General features: G+C 35.9%; 1 protein-coding gene across 1 annotated transcript in view; it reads right to left on the bottom strand.

Annotated features, from left to right (window-relative positions):
* Window positions 1-19,835, bottom strand: part of LOC123867206 (calcium/calmodulin-dependent 3',5'-cyclic nucleotide phosphodiesterase 1) — a 46,336-nt gene that overhangs the window by 11,417 nt on the left and 15,084 nt on the right. The window contains exons 3-7 of the mRNA XM_045909138.1: window positions 17,771-17,884; window positions 10,610-10,720; window positions 8,416-8,478; window positions 4,667-4,916; window positions 588-704 (exon numbers count right to left, since the gene is read on the bottom strand). Coding sequence (XP_045765094.1) covers window positions 588-704; window positions 4,667-4,916; window positions 8,416-8,478; window positions 10,610-10,720; window positions 17,771-17,884 — 655 coding nt within the window. The remainder of the gene's footprint in view (window positions 1-587; window positions 705-4,666; window positions 4,917-8,415; window positions 8,479-10,609; window positions 10,721-17,770; window positions 17,885-19,835) is intronic.

The following is a 19,835-nucleotide window of genomic DNA, read 5'->3' as shown; positions in this document are numbered from 1 at the left end:
AATATTGGTTAGAAGTACTTTTGACTTAAAAAATATCAGTCAAAAATGATTTTAATCGGAGTCCCCCGGCTTTACGCAGTCCTATCTGTACTACCCTAGAGTGCTTTTAAATAGGTTTCCCCAGACGACTAGCTTCCTTCCTCGACTTTTCATTCAGCTTTAGCTACGCGACCTTCGTTTCGCTACGAAGGTAGCCGGCTCGCTTTGCTCGCTACGATCCTCTTTCGCTACACTCATTTTCAAGGGCTCGTTCATTCAAGACGTAGTTCACGAGGTTCTGGCTTCGAACTTTACAAAAACGTTCTTGAGGTAGGACGGACAAGACTTCGTGCACTCAGGATGCTTTGATTTCATTCTGAGCTACATTCGACCTAATATTATATGCAATGTTTATGAATTTAATGATGAGTTATTCCAGTTAAGAGTTTTGGCCGGAATTTCTGTCAACACTACTTTTGACGAATGTCGTTAGTCAACACTAGTTTTGACTGAATAAGAGTTTTGACTGTAACACATACAATTATAATCTTATGGCACACTCATGGCACGGAGATACGGCCTTTAAAACAGTGTTTTTTTAAACAAACCTTGAATTTGTGTATCATTCCATATCTGTTGAGTAGCTCGTATCCTAAATATTTGACCGGCTGTCCAGCCGATGCCTCGTGCAGGGCGAACACGTCAAATGACCATTCGTCTAGTGTCTGCAACAAAATAAACAAGTGTAAATTAAAAATTTATAACACCCATGACAAGTGAAGGTTACAGTAACTAGAAAAGAACTGGTAACTTTCAAACGGCTGAACCGATTTTCTTGGACTATAGCTAAGAACACTCTCGATCAAGCCACCTTTCAAATTAAAAAAACTATATTAAAATCGGTTCATTAGTTTAGGAGCTACGATGCCACAGACAGATACACAGATACACACGACAAACTTATAACACTTCTCTTTTTGGGTCGGGGGTTAATAATTGTTTTTTATTTAATAAACGGCCAGTAAAATTATTATGTCAGAAAACTTAAAAGCAGTAGGTAAGTATTAAGAAAGTAGTATGTCATGAACACTTAACAGTTACCAATTAGTAGATAGTTAGAAACTAGCTTGTGACTCATAATATATAGCATCGTACCGTAAATAGATGGTATTACACTGATTACTGATATAAAAAAAAATGGTTTCTTGCCTTTTAGTCAAATTGTTTTAACATGTATATTTTTTACGACGCTTTCTACTTAGCTAACAACCATACAATATTAACTCTAGTTAAATTTTAATAGTTGTGATTGTTTTAGCTCCCAGGGGCATTTCGCCGAACTATAGCTATGTGCTTTCTGCGGGCTTCGGCAAACACGAGGGACATGATTGCGTTACGTTAGTACTAAAGCGATTATTTAGTAACGCGTACTGCATATTTGATGTTTGTTTCAGTTACACAATATCTTTACCACTCAGAAACTGAGTTGTGGAGTGAATCTCGATTAAAACCAAAATGTACCTCGTCCTTGCCTTAACCTTTCCAGTAATTATTTTAATTATTTATGTATGGAATGGAAACATGGACCATCAAAGCAAGAGAAAGGCAAAAATCGGACCCATTCGAAATGTAGTTCTGGAGGCAAATGCTGCAGATTTCGTGGACCGTCAAGCACACAAGCGTGTTTATTCTTTGCAGCTCGGAATTACTGCTCGAATTTTGTCCATATATCTTACGAACTCATATTTTGGCGCCATCGAGTAGCGTGTAGCGTGGGGAAGGCAGTCTAGAGATATATTTTCATAGAAAACAGTTAGAGCAAAAGAGGGGTGAGGTTTTTCCCAACCAGAGGAGGGACTCAAAAACGTGCCTAATCACAACATTAAAAAATGCTCACCAACAGAACCCAGTGGAAATGATTAATTCATTGGAGGGTAGAATCTTACCAAAAACTTAATAATTGAACCAAAGACCGAGGAGAGCGAGAGGTTTGATATAAATAAGGTGTGTTGGAGTTACAACTCTCTATAACACAGGTCTAATCATTCAATGAGGCAGAATAAATTTTCACGAGGTAACCAACAAAAGAATTCGGCTAGGTTAGACAGTTTTCGGGAAATTGAGTCTAGTTTTGGCATTGCCTCAATGCCTGGAGATGAATAACCAGAGCATATCAAGCCAGGGTGTTCTTTCCGTCGTCACATATGGTGCTGAAACGTGAACGCTGACACATACGCTATTTCAAAGTACCTAGCTCAGCGAACTGTGAGCGGATATTAGTAGTTTCCCTGAAAGATAAGATCCGAAATAAAGAAATCCGCAGAGGAACAAGGTCACTGAAACAGCCCAAACCATTTGGAAGATAGATAGATAGAAGTTATATTGCACACAAAAACACATGCAAAGCAACACAACACAGAAAGAAGAAAACAGAAAAAACAGTTGTGTGCAAAGGCGGCCTTATTGCTTAGGGCAATCTCTACCAGGCAACCTTTGCAGGAAGGTTGAAGTCGCGTGGAATAAGGAAGGAATTTCTGTGGTATATTATAATATAATTGGGTATACGTGAGAAAATTTGAAAATATCACCTTATTTTTTATTTTCTACACAGGATATAAAATTGAGAGCACGTATTGCGCAGGTTTTGTAGGTACCAAGGAAACTTGCTAGAATTTCCCATCCAGTTTGCAATTTACAATTCATCGCACGCTTTACTATAAGGAAAAAACTTCGTGTTTTTTCCTCATTCCCTAGTATTTCCTATAGAAAAAAATCAAAAGGTTGAAATAGTACTAAATAAGTAAGTATTTTATTTATTAACTTTACAATGTACGATAAATATTTTTTGGGGCTGAGTTGTGGTTTTGATGAATCGATAGATAGTGCGAATATTGAGTGATCTATGTCCATAATGTCTGTCAATTGTTCAGGCTCCATTTGTTTCACCATGTGAATGTTTCCAATTCAACAACGCTTTGACATAATTATAGTAGGTATATACCAAGGCGTTCAGCCTTATTGATTCCAAATTAATCAGAACTGAGCGTACTAGACGTAGACACGTAACAGATACTATGCAGTGTCTAATCAAGGTCTAATTGGATGTGGTCGATCGAGCCAATTTTCCGAAAGCGCTCCTACAGGTATGTTCAAAAAGCAACTCGGTCTTAACTTTGAAGGGATGCTTTGTATCCGACGTTCCTGAATCAAAATACTGGCCCAATGGGTCAAAAAATAAAGGTGTGTGCCCAGTATCCAGTGATTATTGAAGTATGCGACTTAATTATGAGAGAAATTAAAATCCATCAACAATTCTGTAAATATTTGGAGCTATCTCAGAGAAAATGTCTTAAGAAATAGATCAAAATACTGACGGCTCAGAACGAGGTACCTATTGGAAAGGAGGCAAAAGTTTTTTTGTAGAATTGGTTGATATCTTCTTACTGTAGTTATCGTTTGGAATAATTAGGGAAATTGTTAGATACAATATCTTGTCAATTATATTTAATTTTACTGATCTTACAGACAGTGTTAAAAAAGAACTTTTCGTATTTTATGATGGCACTAATAAGTGTTTACTCTTCTATGTATTTGTTGCTCTTTGGTATGTTTTCCATAGTAATTAATATTCGAGTTTAGTCAGAATAGCTTACTAATTAATTGTTTACGTCTCAATATGCTTCACTGAAAGGTATTTTGTAGTCGGAGGCTTTAGTGATGTTTAATATCTATTTATTTATGTTGTTTATGTTGAAACGTCTTAAGTACCTATCCAAGAGAAGATTAGTAGCTACTTATTCAGTTGTATAAAAAACGACTTAATTAATAAGAGTGCTCTCACTCCATTAACTTCTATCAATAGAAACTTAACTTATAGCACAAGTAAAGGAATAAATCCGAAAACCGTGAATTCGTGGTTCCATCACAGAAAAAAAATTAAAATGTGTTTTTCAAAGTAAGGTAACTATACCAAATGGGGCTATGAAGATATAACTATATATATGTAAGATAACTATACCAAATGGGGCTAAACTATGAAAGGGCTTTACTTGTACATTTTAAACAGAATTTTATTTATTTTTATGCATTATAGTTTTTGATTTATCGTGCAAAATGTCGGAAAAAATACCCAAGTACGGAATCCTCGGTGCGCGAATCTGACTCGCCGCTCGGCCGGTTTTGAAACTATCTTATGCCCACGACCTTGTCCGGGGGAGTACACCAATTTCAAGCCCCTATTTTACCCCCTTAGTGGTTGAATCATCAAAAAACTTTTCTTAGCAAATGTCTAGGTCATAATAACTAACTGCATGCCAAATTTCAGCCCAATATCCGTCCAGTAGTGAGCTGTGCGTTGATAGAACAGTCTAGCAGTCATCGTTTCCTTTTTTTTATATAATATTTAGATTATTATATCACACTAATATTATAAAGGCGAAAGTTTGTGTGTGTGTGTGTGTGTGTGTGTGTGTGTGTGTGTGTATGTTTGTTACTCCTTCACGCAAAAACTACTGGACGGATTTGGCTGAAATTCGGAATGGAGATAGATAACATCCTGGATTAGCACATAGGCTACTTTTTATCCCGGAAAACCAAAGAGTTCCCACGGGATTTCAAAAAACCTAAATCCACGCGGGCGAAGTCGCGGGCATCGGCTAGTATAAGCTAAGCCCAATTATCCACTTACTTTAAGAACTCTAACGACATCTTGAGGGAACTGCATAAGCGCTGTGCTCGTGACTCTCCTGTAGATCCTGTCCACGAATATCCCCGCTCGGATCGCGTGCGCAACTGATCTGAACTTCGGCTTCTCATCTGACTTCCGCTTTGCCGTCGCCAGCTGCCTTGTGAAGGTGGAAGCCAGCCATTCCCGCACTTCTGGAGGCACTGCATCTGGTTGTACTTCCGATAACTCATCGTCTTCATCAGCCAGTCTCCTGTACACAGCGCAACTTTGATTAGAATTAGGAACAACAAAGATCAACGCCCGATGACTTAAGCAGACCGTACAAGCTAAATCTATTAGCGTTTTATGGTTTTGATCCGTTAAACTCCATGAGGCCACATAGTCTAAAGCTGCAAAGCTGTCTTGAAATCATATAAAAATTTGAATGGTTAGTATTTCTCATAATATCGGACTAAAATAATTATGTCAACAATTTTGTAAGTGGCATCGTCTTTTGAAAACTTTTATTATTGGGGGGCTAATACAGAAGTTGTGATCAAATAATTTTGTGCTTAGGTATGCGTCCTTATTGCAATTGTGCATTCTAGCCAATAGTGAGAGAGTTTTAGTCAATAAGAGGTGATTGCGATTGTCACACAGTAGCTATCAAGCTTTGATGTAGGGACTAATTATTGTTATTGAAAATCACATTAAGTGTATAATACTCTTGACTCTTGAAAGGTAGAGATGAAGACGAAGCTTTCATTTAATTTGCATTTACAAGGAAAATCAATTAACAGTATATCATTGTATTTAATCTGCTTATAATTTAGGCAGATGGTCTATAATTGAATCAAAAGTGATAGTAATTATATCAAACTGATCTAGCTTACCAATTATCGCTAATATCAAAGTGGAACTAATCGGACTAACTATAATATTATCTAATAATAGTTAGGTAAGTATATTAAAGTTTTTATTAGTTCTAAAACTAAGCAATATGTCGTGTACACTAACTTCAAAACTAATTAAGTTTGCGTAAGTAATTATCACCACTATATCTTACAAATCTAACAATTCTGACCATCAAAAAGGTGTACAAAGTACCTACTTTGAATAAGTGATTTTGAGTTTAGATAACCTCAGAAATGTAGTAAAAACCAAATGTGTATCTTTAAATTGTACAAGGTTAGACGATTTATCTGAAATCTGGATGAAATTTGCTTAGACTGTTGTCTTAAAGTCCCAACTACTTAATAACTTTGCAAAGTCGTTACTGAACATTATCGTTATAACCAGGAAACTTAAGGTCCAATTTCGAAAGTAGTGGAGACTTAGCGAAACAATCTGTTACACTTGATTTGGCTCACATAAATAGATCTTTGTGGAGCCTCTCTTCATGTTCGCAAATAATTCTCTTTCAAGGTACGTTGTAAGTCTTCTTCACTTTAATAATGTTCTTGATCTTCGCAGAATGAAGACGAAATAAGGACTTTATGAGGCTTGTTAGATATTACGCCCATGCTTTTCATAGATATTTAACAAGAGGTTTTAGGGTTCTAAAGATTGTAACATGCAACGTGCTTGGAAACCTTTTTTACATTGCTTTCCATTAAGAACATAAAATAATGTATATTTATTCTGATTTTATAGGTAAGTAGCGAACCACAAAAATTTTGAAAAAACATATCAATAGGTACATTAAAGTGTTAAGCTAACTGTTAGAATTTTGAAAGAGTTTGTAAACCGATTTTCTGACTGAAATAATGAAACGAAAATAACAAAAGAAGCTTGGACTTACAAAAACATACCTACTTAGGTACAAATACGATTCAGTTTTGTTTATTTTAGCTACAATTTAAGAATGCATTGCTGAGCTCAAAGCAGGTAAATGTTCGCTTATTTTCTAACATATTCGCTACGAATTCCTATACCCAGTCACATAGGTACTGAAAGCCTCGCTACAAGCGAAATGTTTTTTCGAATTTATCGTGTTTCAGCGTCCAAAGCGGTGGAGTGTTAAACAAGTTTTGAATAAATACAAGCATGTTCAGTTTATTTAGGCATTACGAATCCACGTTGTTAATACAAAAAATATTTACGTATGGATCCATGAGTACGAGTGAAACATAAGTTCAAAATTAAGGGTTTCGAAAATATTGTCGTATCTACTAGTAATGAAATTCGATCCCGGTCACGCACGACTTTCGGAGTTAAGTATAACTCTTAAAGCACTTATAACTCCGAAAGTTAGACGTGCGTCTTACTTAAAGTATCACTTGTTTGATCGCTGAAAGATGACATCATGAGGAAACCTGCATGCTGGAGAGTCCTCCATAATATAGCTTACCTACTTAAAAGTCAAATGATAATCCGCACGCACGTAGCCAAAGTAGAATGGCCTAACCCCTTCTCACTCTGAGATTAGATTTGATGGGGTTAGAAAATATTTGGTGATGTTCGTCGTTAAAACTGGCTTTCCTACTGGATCAAGCCTTCAAGCCTTGTATAAATAAAAAGGGATTTGATGATGTGTAGCCTCACAAATCTAAATTACAATCCTGTTGCAACATTAAAATGGAAAGCAACGTGAAAATGACATGACATACACGAATCACAGGAAGCAATTGTTAGGAGTACCAAGGTTAATTACAAGGGCTTTTATTACCACTTGAATATTTAAACCTATAAAGATTTTAAATGGTGACCTAATTCCAAACGCACGACTATAAATATTTCAACATAATATCATTTTAATTTTTTTAAATAAGTATTTTTTATTAATATATTTTATACAGCTAAATTATGCAGAGCTGAACGTGAAAGATTCCAAAATTCAAAGTATGCAGATCCAGACAGTGATAAAGTGGTTGATTTTAAAATTTAGCAAAATGGAAGTTAAGTGATAGTTTTCTTACGATTAAATAAAATGAAAACTAAGTACCAGCTAAAGTGCACTTAAGGCAGACTTTGGGGCACGCGACCGCGACCCCGGATCCATCTCTCTCGCTTCTTTTGCAACACTGTCGATGAGAAAGCGTAGTCACACCGATTTTGCTTGGGCTATACCTACTAAAATGCGACAATGCTGCATGCTACAACTGGAAACGTTAATTTTTCTATCACACGAGATAACATCGTATTGTAGAAGTGGAATATTACAACATGAGTTATAGATGCTGAATTTTACAGTCTTAAGTTACAGTAAGAATTGGAATATTACAGTCTGCCGACAGTTCTTGTTACATTTTAAATTATTGTAGCATGCGGTTCTGGCTTGCCTCCTTTTGTACTGTATCAATCTATGGCGTAAAACGGCCTTAATATTACAAATCGTACGCGTGTAGAGTCCGTTAATTGTTATTTCTTTCTGGACAGTTGCCGTCACGTCAGGCTTTATCACACATTTTGTAGGCTTCAGATATTATGAAGCAGGTCTGCTTTGCTTTACCATATAATATTTTCTATGCAAGTTTATTGTTATTTCTTGCCGTGAAATTGCGTTTACACCGGGATTATGTGGGATTCAGATATAGTACCTACATTATACTTACTTAGTTAAAGCTGTAGCTTTGGTTTTTTTTTACATAATTTTCTACGCAAAGCAATACGTGCGACTGATTACGTAGCGCTGGTTTCGTAGGCGGACGAAGGGGATGTATCTTGGGTCGCGGTCGCGTGTATCCGTCTGTCGCGAGTCGAGTTTCCCAAATTCTAGCTTTAAGTTACATACAAAAGTATAATTCAAGTGGTAATATAGTCAAAAGTACGTGGTAACATCGACACACCTAAACACCAGGGTCGGCGCCGATTGCTGTCGCGCCACGGCCGGTCTAAAATAAAACACCACGTCATTGTCCACACTCAGGGAATAAGGGATCGGGGTTCGACTAACATTTACAAACGCTCCACAATCGCTGACGGTGGGAACGCTGCCTCATTTAACGGCCAATTCACACCAATTGCGTATGCAGCACGTACACGTGACACGTGCGTAGTGACCTCGCGTGAACCCGTAGACGTAACTGCACGCATCACGTCTACGTGAACGTTCACGCCACGCACGCGGTATGCCATGTTTCTTACAGTTCCATACATTACAACAAAATGGTACGCGCTACGTCTACGCTTACGCAACGCTTACGCAGCCTCGTGTGAACGAGCTCTAAAGAATGAAAATATAAACTCGGATATAATTATATCCTAAGAACATAGAATATGATGGTACTTCCAGCATACTTGTATTATCCATATCTGTATGTTGAATCGACTTTTACAAAAAAAAAAAAAATCGTTTCTAGGTAACTTATCGACAAATTACAGTTATGTTATATTCAGAATAATATACTAGAACCCGCTGGTAGCCAAAGAGACGGTGCTTCCTGAACCTTAAGTTATTTAAACCCCATTAAATGAAGCAACGTTATAATACAAAATACTTGGTAAAATCGGTCTGGACCAAAAAATAGGTAATCATATTAATACAGTTAAAATTACAATAATGGACACTAAAATGTAATAAATATTTCGTTAAAGTATAATTATTTAAATGTATATATACAATACTGTTAATAAAAATATTGTTATGAACAGCGAAAGTTTCTTAAATAATATAAAAGCAGTAGATCAAGGTAACATTCTTTGGTAAGTTAGAGACATTTAAAACGTGAAAAATAGAATTTTAGTAATTAGTTTACATATTTTTACACAAGAAGATGATAAAATATGGGGAGATAAATTAAATATAGGTAAGTAAGCTGGGGGTCACGCTTACATCATGCATAATATGAACAATTAAGGAGATCGCATAAAAGCCACAAGGTCCGTAAGACCAGCAACAGGCGCACAATCCGTAAGTTAAACGCATTTTTTAGGACTTTCAATCTAGGTGTTTCGGCACCTTCAGACGTAGTAAATTTTTTTCGAAATTACACGTAAGTCTGTAAATGCCGATATCAAAGACAGCAACGACAGTTTCATCAGAATTTCTTCGTTCTACCAAATGCAACTTAATTTGTTATCCGTTTTCAGAACTGAAAAATGCGTTGTTTCTTTCGCGACTCTTGAGCCGTTTACGGATTTTGTGGATGATCTCTTGCCATGCGATCACCTTTAAGGGTTAATTGAAGGTGTAAACATTTCCCACGGGTTCAAGGACTTCGTAAAGGGGGCTAAGTTCCAGACTAATAACCTCTATACTACGAGAACAAGTGAAGCATAACCGAAACCAGCACATTCAAGTTTGACTTTGCACTCATTTTCCAATGAGTTAAGTAGGTAACTGAAATAAAACGGGGTAAAACAACCAGTTGAATGAAAACGGATAAAATTGTTGTTCTAAAGCTTGGACAATCGTAACGCGAGACGTCAACGTTTTTGGGGCCGCTGTTGTAATACAAAGAACTGTGTGTGTATGAGAGTAAGTACGCCTGGTAAACTTTCACCACGTGATTTTCACACACACACACACACACACACACAATATTATTTACTCATGTCACAGAATTCTTCAGTAATGTGACAAGTTTCATACAGTTCCTTGTATTACAAATTGAACACGCGTTTATTGTAACAACGCAAATATTTATTACAGTTGCGTTTACGATTACGATTGACTAATCGGGGCATATCAGAGGCCCACGACTGTCTAGGATGCGCATCTTTAAATAAAATATACGAGTATCACAAGATTTCTCACGCGATCGTTTTCTGTGGCATCGTTTTACGTGTTTACGTCTCTACATGTTGTCGTGATACTGTTGTTATCGCGTTTAGTTTGTCCAGGCCTTAACAACTCCAAACCGGTGTGAAGTTCATAACAAGTGATCTAATCTACCAGGAGGACAGGAAACTGAAGTAGTTTACTGAAGCGTCAAACAGAACAGAAAGACCTAATCGCACAGAGTGGACAGAAGGGAGGCGCGACTACTTGGCCATTGCCGGCGGTGGTGTAACGGTATTAACTTTGCTTCGTTCGGTCTGTCTACTGAACATCTCGCCCAGCACGGTGTGCGGAGACGCCTCATGTGAAGAGCCGCTGGCTGGACGCGCGGCTGCTCGGAGTCTCTCCTATCCCTGTACACAGACTTGTGTGAAAAAGATAGACGAGAAGCGCGGGAGTCTTTGCAAAAGTGAAACTCCTTCTCCTCCACTTTTTTTTAAATTGCTGGATCTGTTCCATTTTTGGTGACCCGCTTCCTGTCTATTTTTTCCATTAGTCTGTGTCCCTGTTTCACAAATTATCACCAGTAAGTAACGGCGATATGATCCATCGCCGCCATTAGGCACGGTTTATACAGAAAGCAGTGAGTGTCAGTGACGTGGCGTGGACACAAAGTTAAATGCTTATTATAGGCTTTTAAATAGAGAAATGGTGAGCACGCATGGGAGCCGTTAAAATCGAAAAATGCAAGAGGTATACGCAAAGCCTTTATAGAAAAGCTGATTACTTCAGCTAAGATTGGCGTTGATATGACTTTACTATCATTTTCATTACTACTGAAAAAATCGAATTCAGATCAAAGGAATTCTTATGAATCTGGAGGCTCTTCCACCTCTTGAAGACCTTATATTCGTGAGTAACTTCTTTTAATTATACGCAGTAGATAATCATAAAATAAATTGATAGGTCTAAATCTTATGCTACCTTTTTCTGCAGGCATAATGAAAGGGATAGCAAGAAATTTAGACACATCATTTCAGTTTAAAGATTGTAGTACAACAGAATTAGCCATAAAGTGACGCTAAAATTCACGCCATAAAAGTCTATAGAGGAGACGGATTGTGTCCATGTCACATCTTTGCCACTCACCCAGCCCAAGCACAATCAATGTGACAAAATAACAATGTATTATTGCGACTTTTACAATGTATTATCATTGTAAAACCCACGAGAAAGCGTTATCACACAGATCGTGCTTGGGTGCTAATATAAACCGCCTCTTATCCTTAATAATACCCCTACCGCACCCTTTTTGCGTAGACAAATGAAATCAAAAGATGGAATGAACGATCAAAGACGGAAAACCTTTTTAAATATTCAATGGCGGAGCATTTGTATAAGCTTTTGATGTGGCTCGAACAAAGGAGAAAAATATGATTAACTATGTTTCAAAGTATTTTTCCAGTTAGTTTTATCAGATTTAGTAGGGTAGTTTAAACAAAACAAAAGACAAGGATGTAAAGTTCATTTTATAGAGGAAATAATAAATAGTCACCCACATAAAGTTTTGCCGATAGACTCATATAAAGAACTAAAGAATAAAATGAAAAGAAAAAACCCGCCAAGTGCGAGTCAGACTCACGCACTGAGGGTTCCGTACTCGGATATTTTTTCCAACATTTTGCATGATAAATCAAAAACTATTATACATAAAAATAAATAAAAATCTGTTTTAGAATGTACAGGTGAAGCCCTTTCATATGATACCCCATTTGATACTTCTTACTTGGAAAATTTAACCACATTTTTTTAAAATGATGTAACCACAAATTCGCGGTTTTCAGATTTATTCCTGTACTTGTACTATAAGACCTACCTACCTGCCAAATTTCATGATTCTAGGTCAACGGGAAGTACCCTATAGGTTTTCTTGACGGACACAACGGACGTACATGCAGACAGACAGACAGACAACAAAGTGATCCTACAAGGGTTCCGTTTTCCATTTGAGGTACGGAACCCTAAAAAGGAAAAAAACGCAGTGTAAGTAATGAAATTAAAAGTCAAATGAAAGTCTTTTAAAAGTAGTATCTATGAAGAAGAAGACTTTTATGTTGTTCAAAAGTTCGCACTGGACGAGTTTCTGTAGTACGACAGCTTTTATAGCGACAAGTTTTAATAAAAGAAAAGCTACAAGCGTACGAAATCAACTTTTATTAAAGCCCTGGTCAAACAAAGGCGCGATGGAAGTGACTAAAATGCGGCTCTTTTTAAGGAAATGTATGAGAACGTTAGATTCCGAGCTAGTCTAACTGTCTACAAGAGGATTATCCTGCATGGGCACCCCCATACATACGAAGTTTGATTCCTATTCGAATACTATCAAACTCAGTGAAATTTTATAGGCACGCTCTACAAATTAAAATATGTCCGTGTTTGTCAGATTTCCATGAAAATAGTTTTTCGTACAAATCTTTCAGCTCGTGCCACTTTGAATAACAACTGCTTTTGAGACGCAGCGCATTTATTCGTCTCGCGTTGCTTCTATCACACGTTCATGCCGCAGCATGTTTTATTTGACCATAACTTTAATCCTAATGAATGCTCTCAACTCTGGGGCAGTTTTTGCAGTAATTTAATTTAATTGAATAGCAAAATTTCATATGTTAATACTTTACAAAGCTGAAGTTAATCCAGTCTAACTTTCTCTTGCTTTGACATTATACAGTACTTTTTAACCCCCGACCCAAAAAGAGGGGTGTTATAAGTTTGACGTGTGTATCTGTGTATCTGTCTGAGGCATCGTAAGTACATAGTTAGTTTTTCTTGTTTGAAAGGTAGCCACCTTTCAAACAAGAAGTTTCACGGTATGATCTAAATTTTTTGTTTTTATTAACCCCCGACCCAAAAAGAGGGGTGTTATAAGTTTGACGTGTGTATCTGTGTGTCTGTGTATCTGTGTATCTGTCTGTGGCATCGTAGCGCCTAAACGAATGAACCGATTTTAATTTAGTTTTTTCGTTTGAAAGGTGGCTTGATCGAGAGTGTTCTTAGCTATAATCCAAGAAAAGCGGTTCAGCCTTTTGAAAGTTATCAGCTCTTTTCTAGTTTTCTTATAGAGGTTTTTATGTCGGGGGTTTTTAAATTTTGAGTTATTATAAGTTTTATTTAAAATTATTATAAGTACAGATTGTTACTTTATACCATCAACTGATTAAGATAGTTAAGCAAAGTCGATCAAATCAGCAACAAAATGGATCGGCGAAAACTCTTCGTAAGTTGTTAGTACGAACTACGAAGCCGTTTTTTCCCATAATCATGACTTTTCTCCATGGACTTATTCTATTATGCTTTTCTAATTAATTTTGATTCCTCTCTGTGTTGAAGACAATACGCACAGAAACTTTCAGCTTTTATAAAATAACAAAGGTCTGGCAAGCACTGGCTCTTAGTCCATTGTTAGTACTTACTGTAATTAGATGTACAGTAAAAATATCTAAACATTTTGGTCCAACTAATGATAATGTGAGGGTAAAATCAGCTCTATAGCTGGTATAGCTTCACTTCAAGCTTCACTGTGTATATTAGGCACGTTAGAAGGTAGAAGGCGGAAGTCTGAATGCATTTGCATATGAATTCACTCTGCATGCATTCCAACTTGCATGCAGATTACAGATAGGTACACTCTAGAAATGGGAAGGTAAATGTTATTTTAATGCGGCATTTCATGAACCTTTGCTTTATGGAATAAGCCTGTCTGTGAAATCAATTTTTTTAAATAAAAACGAGAAACTAAGATCATATCGTGAATAAATCCAACTCGTTTCGGAAGTTCCAAGTGTAGTTTTCATCATCATTGTCATTATCAACCAACGCACTTAACAGGGCTCTCTCCGTCACTTACTCCATACAATCGTAGTCCCAATTTCATTTGAATATTAAACAACCAAAGTCCATGAAATTTTGCAGACATGTTCTAGAAACTAACATCTATGCATGTGGTGTTTTAGATTTTTCTAATAATATGTAGTTTAAAAATTACAGGGACTCAAAGATTTGTATGTGAATTTATAAGACCGCGTAACTTTGAAACCGAATATTTGAACGGAAACCTGGAAAACCACAGGCATAGATATTAGTTCCCGGAACGCTTCTACAAAATTCCATTGAGTATGATTGGTTAGTATTCCAATGAGAGACGAACTACGTTTGTATGGAACGAGTGATGGAGAGACCCCTCATAACTCCGAAAAGTTAGATTAGATTGAAAACACAGACATAAGTAGGATACAAAAGGTGGCCCTATCGCTTATTACCGATCTCTAGCACGCGAACTTAGGAATAGGAAAACATTTAATTAACATTCAATTCAATGCTTCCATCTTTTTGTTTGATAAATGGCATAATAAACCTGGGTCCACTGTGCAGAGGTTAACGGTTTTATCATGATGAAAATATTTTAATCTCTTCGGGAAATAATTACATTTATTTTATCCGGCTATCGACAGGTAGGTAAGTATTAATAAATGATTAACCAAAGCGAACGTTTATTTATTTACGTAACTCATCCACCTTTAATTAACATTTATTTTTTGTTGATAGCATAAAAAAAAACAAAATAATGATGCTACTTAGGTATAGGAAAAACTTCTAGAGTTGATTTCAATCTTCTAGAGTTCATTGAATTATAGCCAATAACCGGAAAACCTAGGCATGAAGTCTTAGTAAAAACTTAACCTTTGACTTTTGCATAACGATAAATATAATTTTAGGTGTGCCTAAATTATTTACTTTAATTATTATGTTTACGTCTTATATTCGAATAAGTTTACAGTTTCCGATTATGCCGACTTTATATTGGGGAACTTTTCCAGTCTGTCCCCCTGCTCTGTCCCCTCAGGGGGACAGATAGGAATATAGTTCGATCTGTCCCCCTACTATCGACGAGGGGACATATCGAACTAATTCGGGGACAGACAGGAAGAATTCATATTGAGTCGATTTTTTCCCAGAACGTAATCTGATCTCCCTTTTATCTGGTATAGTATAAGGAAAACTTATAGGTACGTTACCTACGTATTAGCTAAGACTTAATATTTTATTCATAATAATGGATAAATTCTAAGTATATTTACGCTTCACTTATACTACTTGGTTATTTATTAACTTTGAAGTCACTCAAAAGGACACGGATAAATTTTACAAAGCGTTATTTAGGAGTTTACTAAGTAAATTGACACAATTTTGTTTACGCCAAGACCCTAGCGTCCGTTTTGACGATATTTTTATGCGCCAGTAAACTCTAATTTATTTGATTATGTATACATATAGGCATTTTTTAAACCTTAGGTACCTATACGAAGTTTACTGACTGATAGAAAAACACTGAGTTGTTCGAAACAAATTAAAAAAATTAAGTGGAAATTGAACTAATTTAATCACAGAAATCATGATTTTTGTGAATTTTACTGTTTTATTATGACAAAAACTTTATTCGTTTATAGAAAATAAAGGAAATATTAGAATATCTTAAAATAAGTAAAATATAATACTCATAAGCGCCTGACTGATAGGAAAATAAACATAAATAAAAAATATTTGATCCAGCCATGTAAAATAAACAAAGGGAATTCTATTTATTGTAAGCAATATGATTTCTATCTTGAGAGGACAAAGCGATAAAATTTCGTACAATTCTTTTTCGCTTCCAATTTTCAGTAGTATTGTTTATTTAAAAAATGCTCCGGCATTGAGACACAATGGAACATAAAGAACGTGGAATAAGAAGCGATAGCCTTTACAAAAGAGCTGGCTGGGAAATGAATCGATGGCGGTTGAAAACATTTATGCTAAAATAGCCTACGAATATTATGATAATAGTTCCCCGAGCGGACTGCGTATCTGAAACATAGGAATAATGAAATTTCGCTCGATAACAAATTGAAATTGCAACATTTACGAATACGACGAAATTAACCAAATGTTTCGGAAATACAAAGTAATTGAACAATTACTTTAAATAAACGTTTCATTCAATTTCATAAATGTTGCATTTGAAATTATTACGCTTTAAAAAGTTTTTGAATGATAGGTACGGAAAATTTTATTCGCGTCAGTAAATTGTCTCATCCAATTATGCTGGATTGGAAGTTATTATACTTTCGTTGATAGTTTTGAAGTCGTGTTAAAGCTAAAGGCGAAATCATGTTAAGAGGGCTCTCTCCGTCACTCGTTTCATACAATCGTAGTTCCAATTTCATTTGAATATTAAGCAACCAAAGTCCATGAAATTTTGCAAACATATTCTAGAAACTAATATCTGTCTGTGGTTTTCCAGATTTCTGTTAAAATATTGTTTCAAAGTTACGCGGTTTTAAAAATTTTCATACAAATCTTTGAGCCCCTGTAATTTTAAAACTACATATTTTTAGAAAAATCTAAAACACCACAGACACAGATATTAGTTTCTAGAATATGTCTGCAAAATTTCATGGACTTTGGTTGCTTAATATTCAAATGAAATTGGAACTACGATTGTATGAAACGAGCAACGGAGAGAGCCCTGTTAAAGGCTGTTGGTAAGGAATATGTAGAGATCCTACCTATCCACTAAAATCATCATTCAATTCAATTAAATTTATTTATTAGCTGATACAGGTCATCTTATAGGTGTTAACACTACATAGGTAATATTATACATCGATGACTATAACTTATAATAGCAAGTACAAAATTACATATTATTTTGTTTTATTATGTACTAAGATGATGCCTGCAACTTTGTCCACGTGGACTTATGTTTTCAGAAATTCTGTGGAAACTTTCTAGTTTTCCGGGATTATAAATAGTCTAGGTAAGTATGTCTGTCACATGGATGCAAGCTATCTCTGAATTAAACGTCATAATCGGTAACGCGGATGGGCCGGTAAATGGTAACTGAAGAATAGACAAACACTGTCATAGTTATATTACTGTTAATTGTAAAATTTAATTTATAGATTCAGTATGAGTACATACATTGCCCTAATGTTTGGCAATTATAATCCTTTGAGCCGAAGCATGGCACCACAGTTTATACCAATATTTACCTTGCATTTAATCGGATTTAAAGGTGGCCAGTCCGACTTGTGGACAATCCCAACTAACCAGCTCGTTAGAAAGCCTAGAATACCGCAAAGACGTACCTAATCTCTCTTTACGTGATCTATACCCTGTCTTTATAACGGAAAGTTTCTGAGGAGTTGTTTGATCTTATTCCACCCTTCACCTGTCTTGTAAACTGTTTTACCTAATATATAAAATAAAATAATAAAAATTAATGACAAAATTCTATCAACTCCAATGAGATCTTTTCCAACGATCAAGTTTAAAAACTTTTCAAAGCGTGTACTTCTTAGAATAATTAACTTTGTTATGAATGTTAATAGGTACCTAATAATGTTTGTTAATTATGAAATACATACTTGGTCTCATCGATGTAGACGGCTTCAAGTACTTTCGCTGCATATTGTAGGTTCTTTTGTAATGTTTCTGCTGGGATTTCACCTCTGTTTAATTGTCTAAGGAGATAGCGTAATCTGTGGACAAGGAAAAATATAAATTAGTCATCTTAGATCAACGAACTCTACGTACTAGACAGGTCATTTCGAACCAGGCTACAACTCCTTTTTAACCCCCGACCCAAAAAGAGGGGTGTTATAAGTTTGACGTCTGTATCTGTGTATCTGTGTGTCTGTGTGTCTGTGTATCTGTGTATCTGTATATCTGTGTATCTGTGTATCTGTGTATCTGTGTATCTGTCTGTGGCATCGTAGCGCCTAAACGAATGAACCGATTTTAATTTAGTTTTTTTTGTTTGAAAGGTGGCTTGATCGAGAGTGTTCTTAGCTATAATCTAAAAAAATTGGTTCAGCCGTTTAAGAGTTATCAGCTCTTTTCTAGTTTTCTTGTAGAAAAGAAGGTTAGATAACCGTTAGGTTCATAATATTATGTCAATAGACAAATGTCAAGCTGTCAAGATGGACGTTGCCTAAATACATAATTATTTATTTGAAAATGATGTTTTGGAAAACTCAAATACTTTGGATCGTCGGGGGTGTTATAAATTTTTAATTTACACTTGTTGCTAACAACTTGAAGTCCATGTCATACTAATTTTGACAGCTTTATAGAACACGATTGTCGTCCGGAATAGCCGTTCCATACATTTAATTAACCCCCGACCCAAAAAGAGGGGTGTTATAAGTTTGACGTTTGTATCTGTATATCTGTCTGTGGCATCGTAGCTCCTAAACTAATGAACCGATTTTAATTTAGTTTTTTTGTTTGAAAGGTGGCTTGATCGAGAGTGTTTTTAGCTATAATCCAAGAAAATCAGTTCAGCCGTTTGAAAGTTATCAGCTCTTTTCTAGTTACTGTAACCTTCACTTGTCGCGGGTGTTATAAATTTTAATTTACACTTGTTCAATGTTTTAGAGCAGAATACTTAATAGTACCTTTCTGGAACAGAAGGCTCACTCCGTAAAGACGTTTAAATGAATAGCGACTCTTCTTACGACGCAATGAAGTGCAATTCAGCTTGCAGAGCACTGTGGTCTAAATTTTAGAAAACGCCTCTCTTTCTATCGAATAGACTTTTATCTCTCTGTCTCTCTCTCTTAAGAAGTCGAAGGAAATCGGAAGCCGCCGGCGGTTCGCACTGCATATAGGGGTTTAGATAGTCTATAGGTACAAAGTCTTAATTAAATCAAATTAGAATTATCAAGCAAAGGAGGCACAAATAATCGTGCCTATTATATAATATATCCCCTATATTCAATAGGGGATATATTTTTATCCCCTATTGAATTATGCCCGGCTACCATAAAATCTGTTTGAGCACCGGTTATTACTTTGGATACCCTCCCTTTATTCCTCTCTTGTTATTCCCTCTATTAAAATTTTCACGATTACTTTGTACTGTATTTGTTTCGTAAAAATTTTCATTTTTTTCCTTACTATCCGTGTCCGCTGAAGCAGAGATGAGAAAGTAAATTATTTTATTGATATAATTTATTTACATTCAAGGACAAGGTACTGTTTTTTCGTCAGATGTTTTAATTTTAATTAAGTGCCTTTGAATTATTTTGTTTTTAGCATCGATGTATATGGATGGGCCCTTCGAAGATAAAAAACGCGCTCAAAAAGTCAAGAGAATTTGCAAAAGTCTCTTGACTTTGTCAATGACGATGACGCAAGATTCAAGCGTATTTTTGCGGACGGTATTGTATGGGAAAGGCTAACCATATACATCGATGGTTTTTAGTCCCCAATTCAAGACGGATGACTTCATCCGTAGTTCTTAAGGGTTTTCTGCACTGAAAAATTTGTTGCTTTGCGCGCGATCTAGGTTGACTCGGAGTAATTTTTCAAGTAAACTTTGTCTGTGCGTTAACTATTATTTATGTTAATAATTAATCACACTAATATTATGAAGACAAAAGTTTGTCTGTAAGTGTGTATGTTTGTTACTCTTGCATGCAAAAACTA

The sequence above is a fragment of the Maniola jurtina genome, chromosome 1, assembly GCF_905333055.1.
Source record: "Maniola jurtina chromosome 1, ilManJurt1.1, whole genome shotgun sequence".
NCBI classification, from domain to species: domain Eukaryota; kingdom Metazoa; phylum Arthropoda; class Insecta; order Lepidoptera; family Nymphalidae; genus Maniola; species Maniola jurtina.
This window is presented reverse-complemented; position numbering and strand designations above follow the sequence as displayed.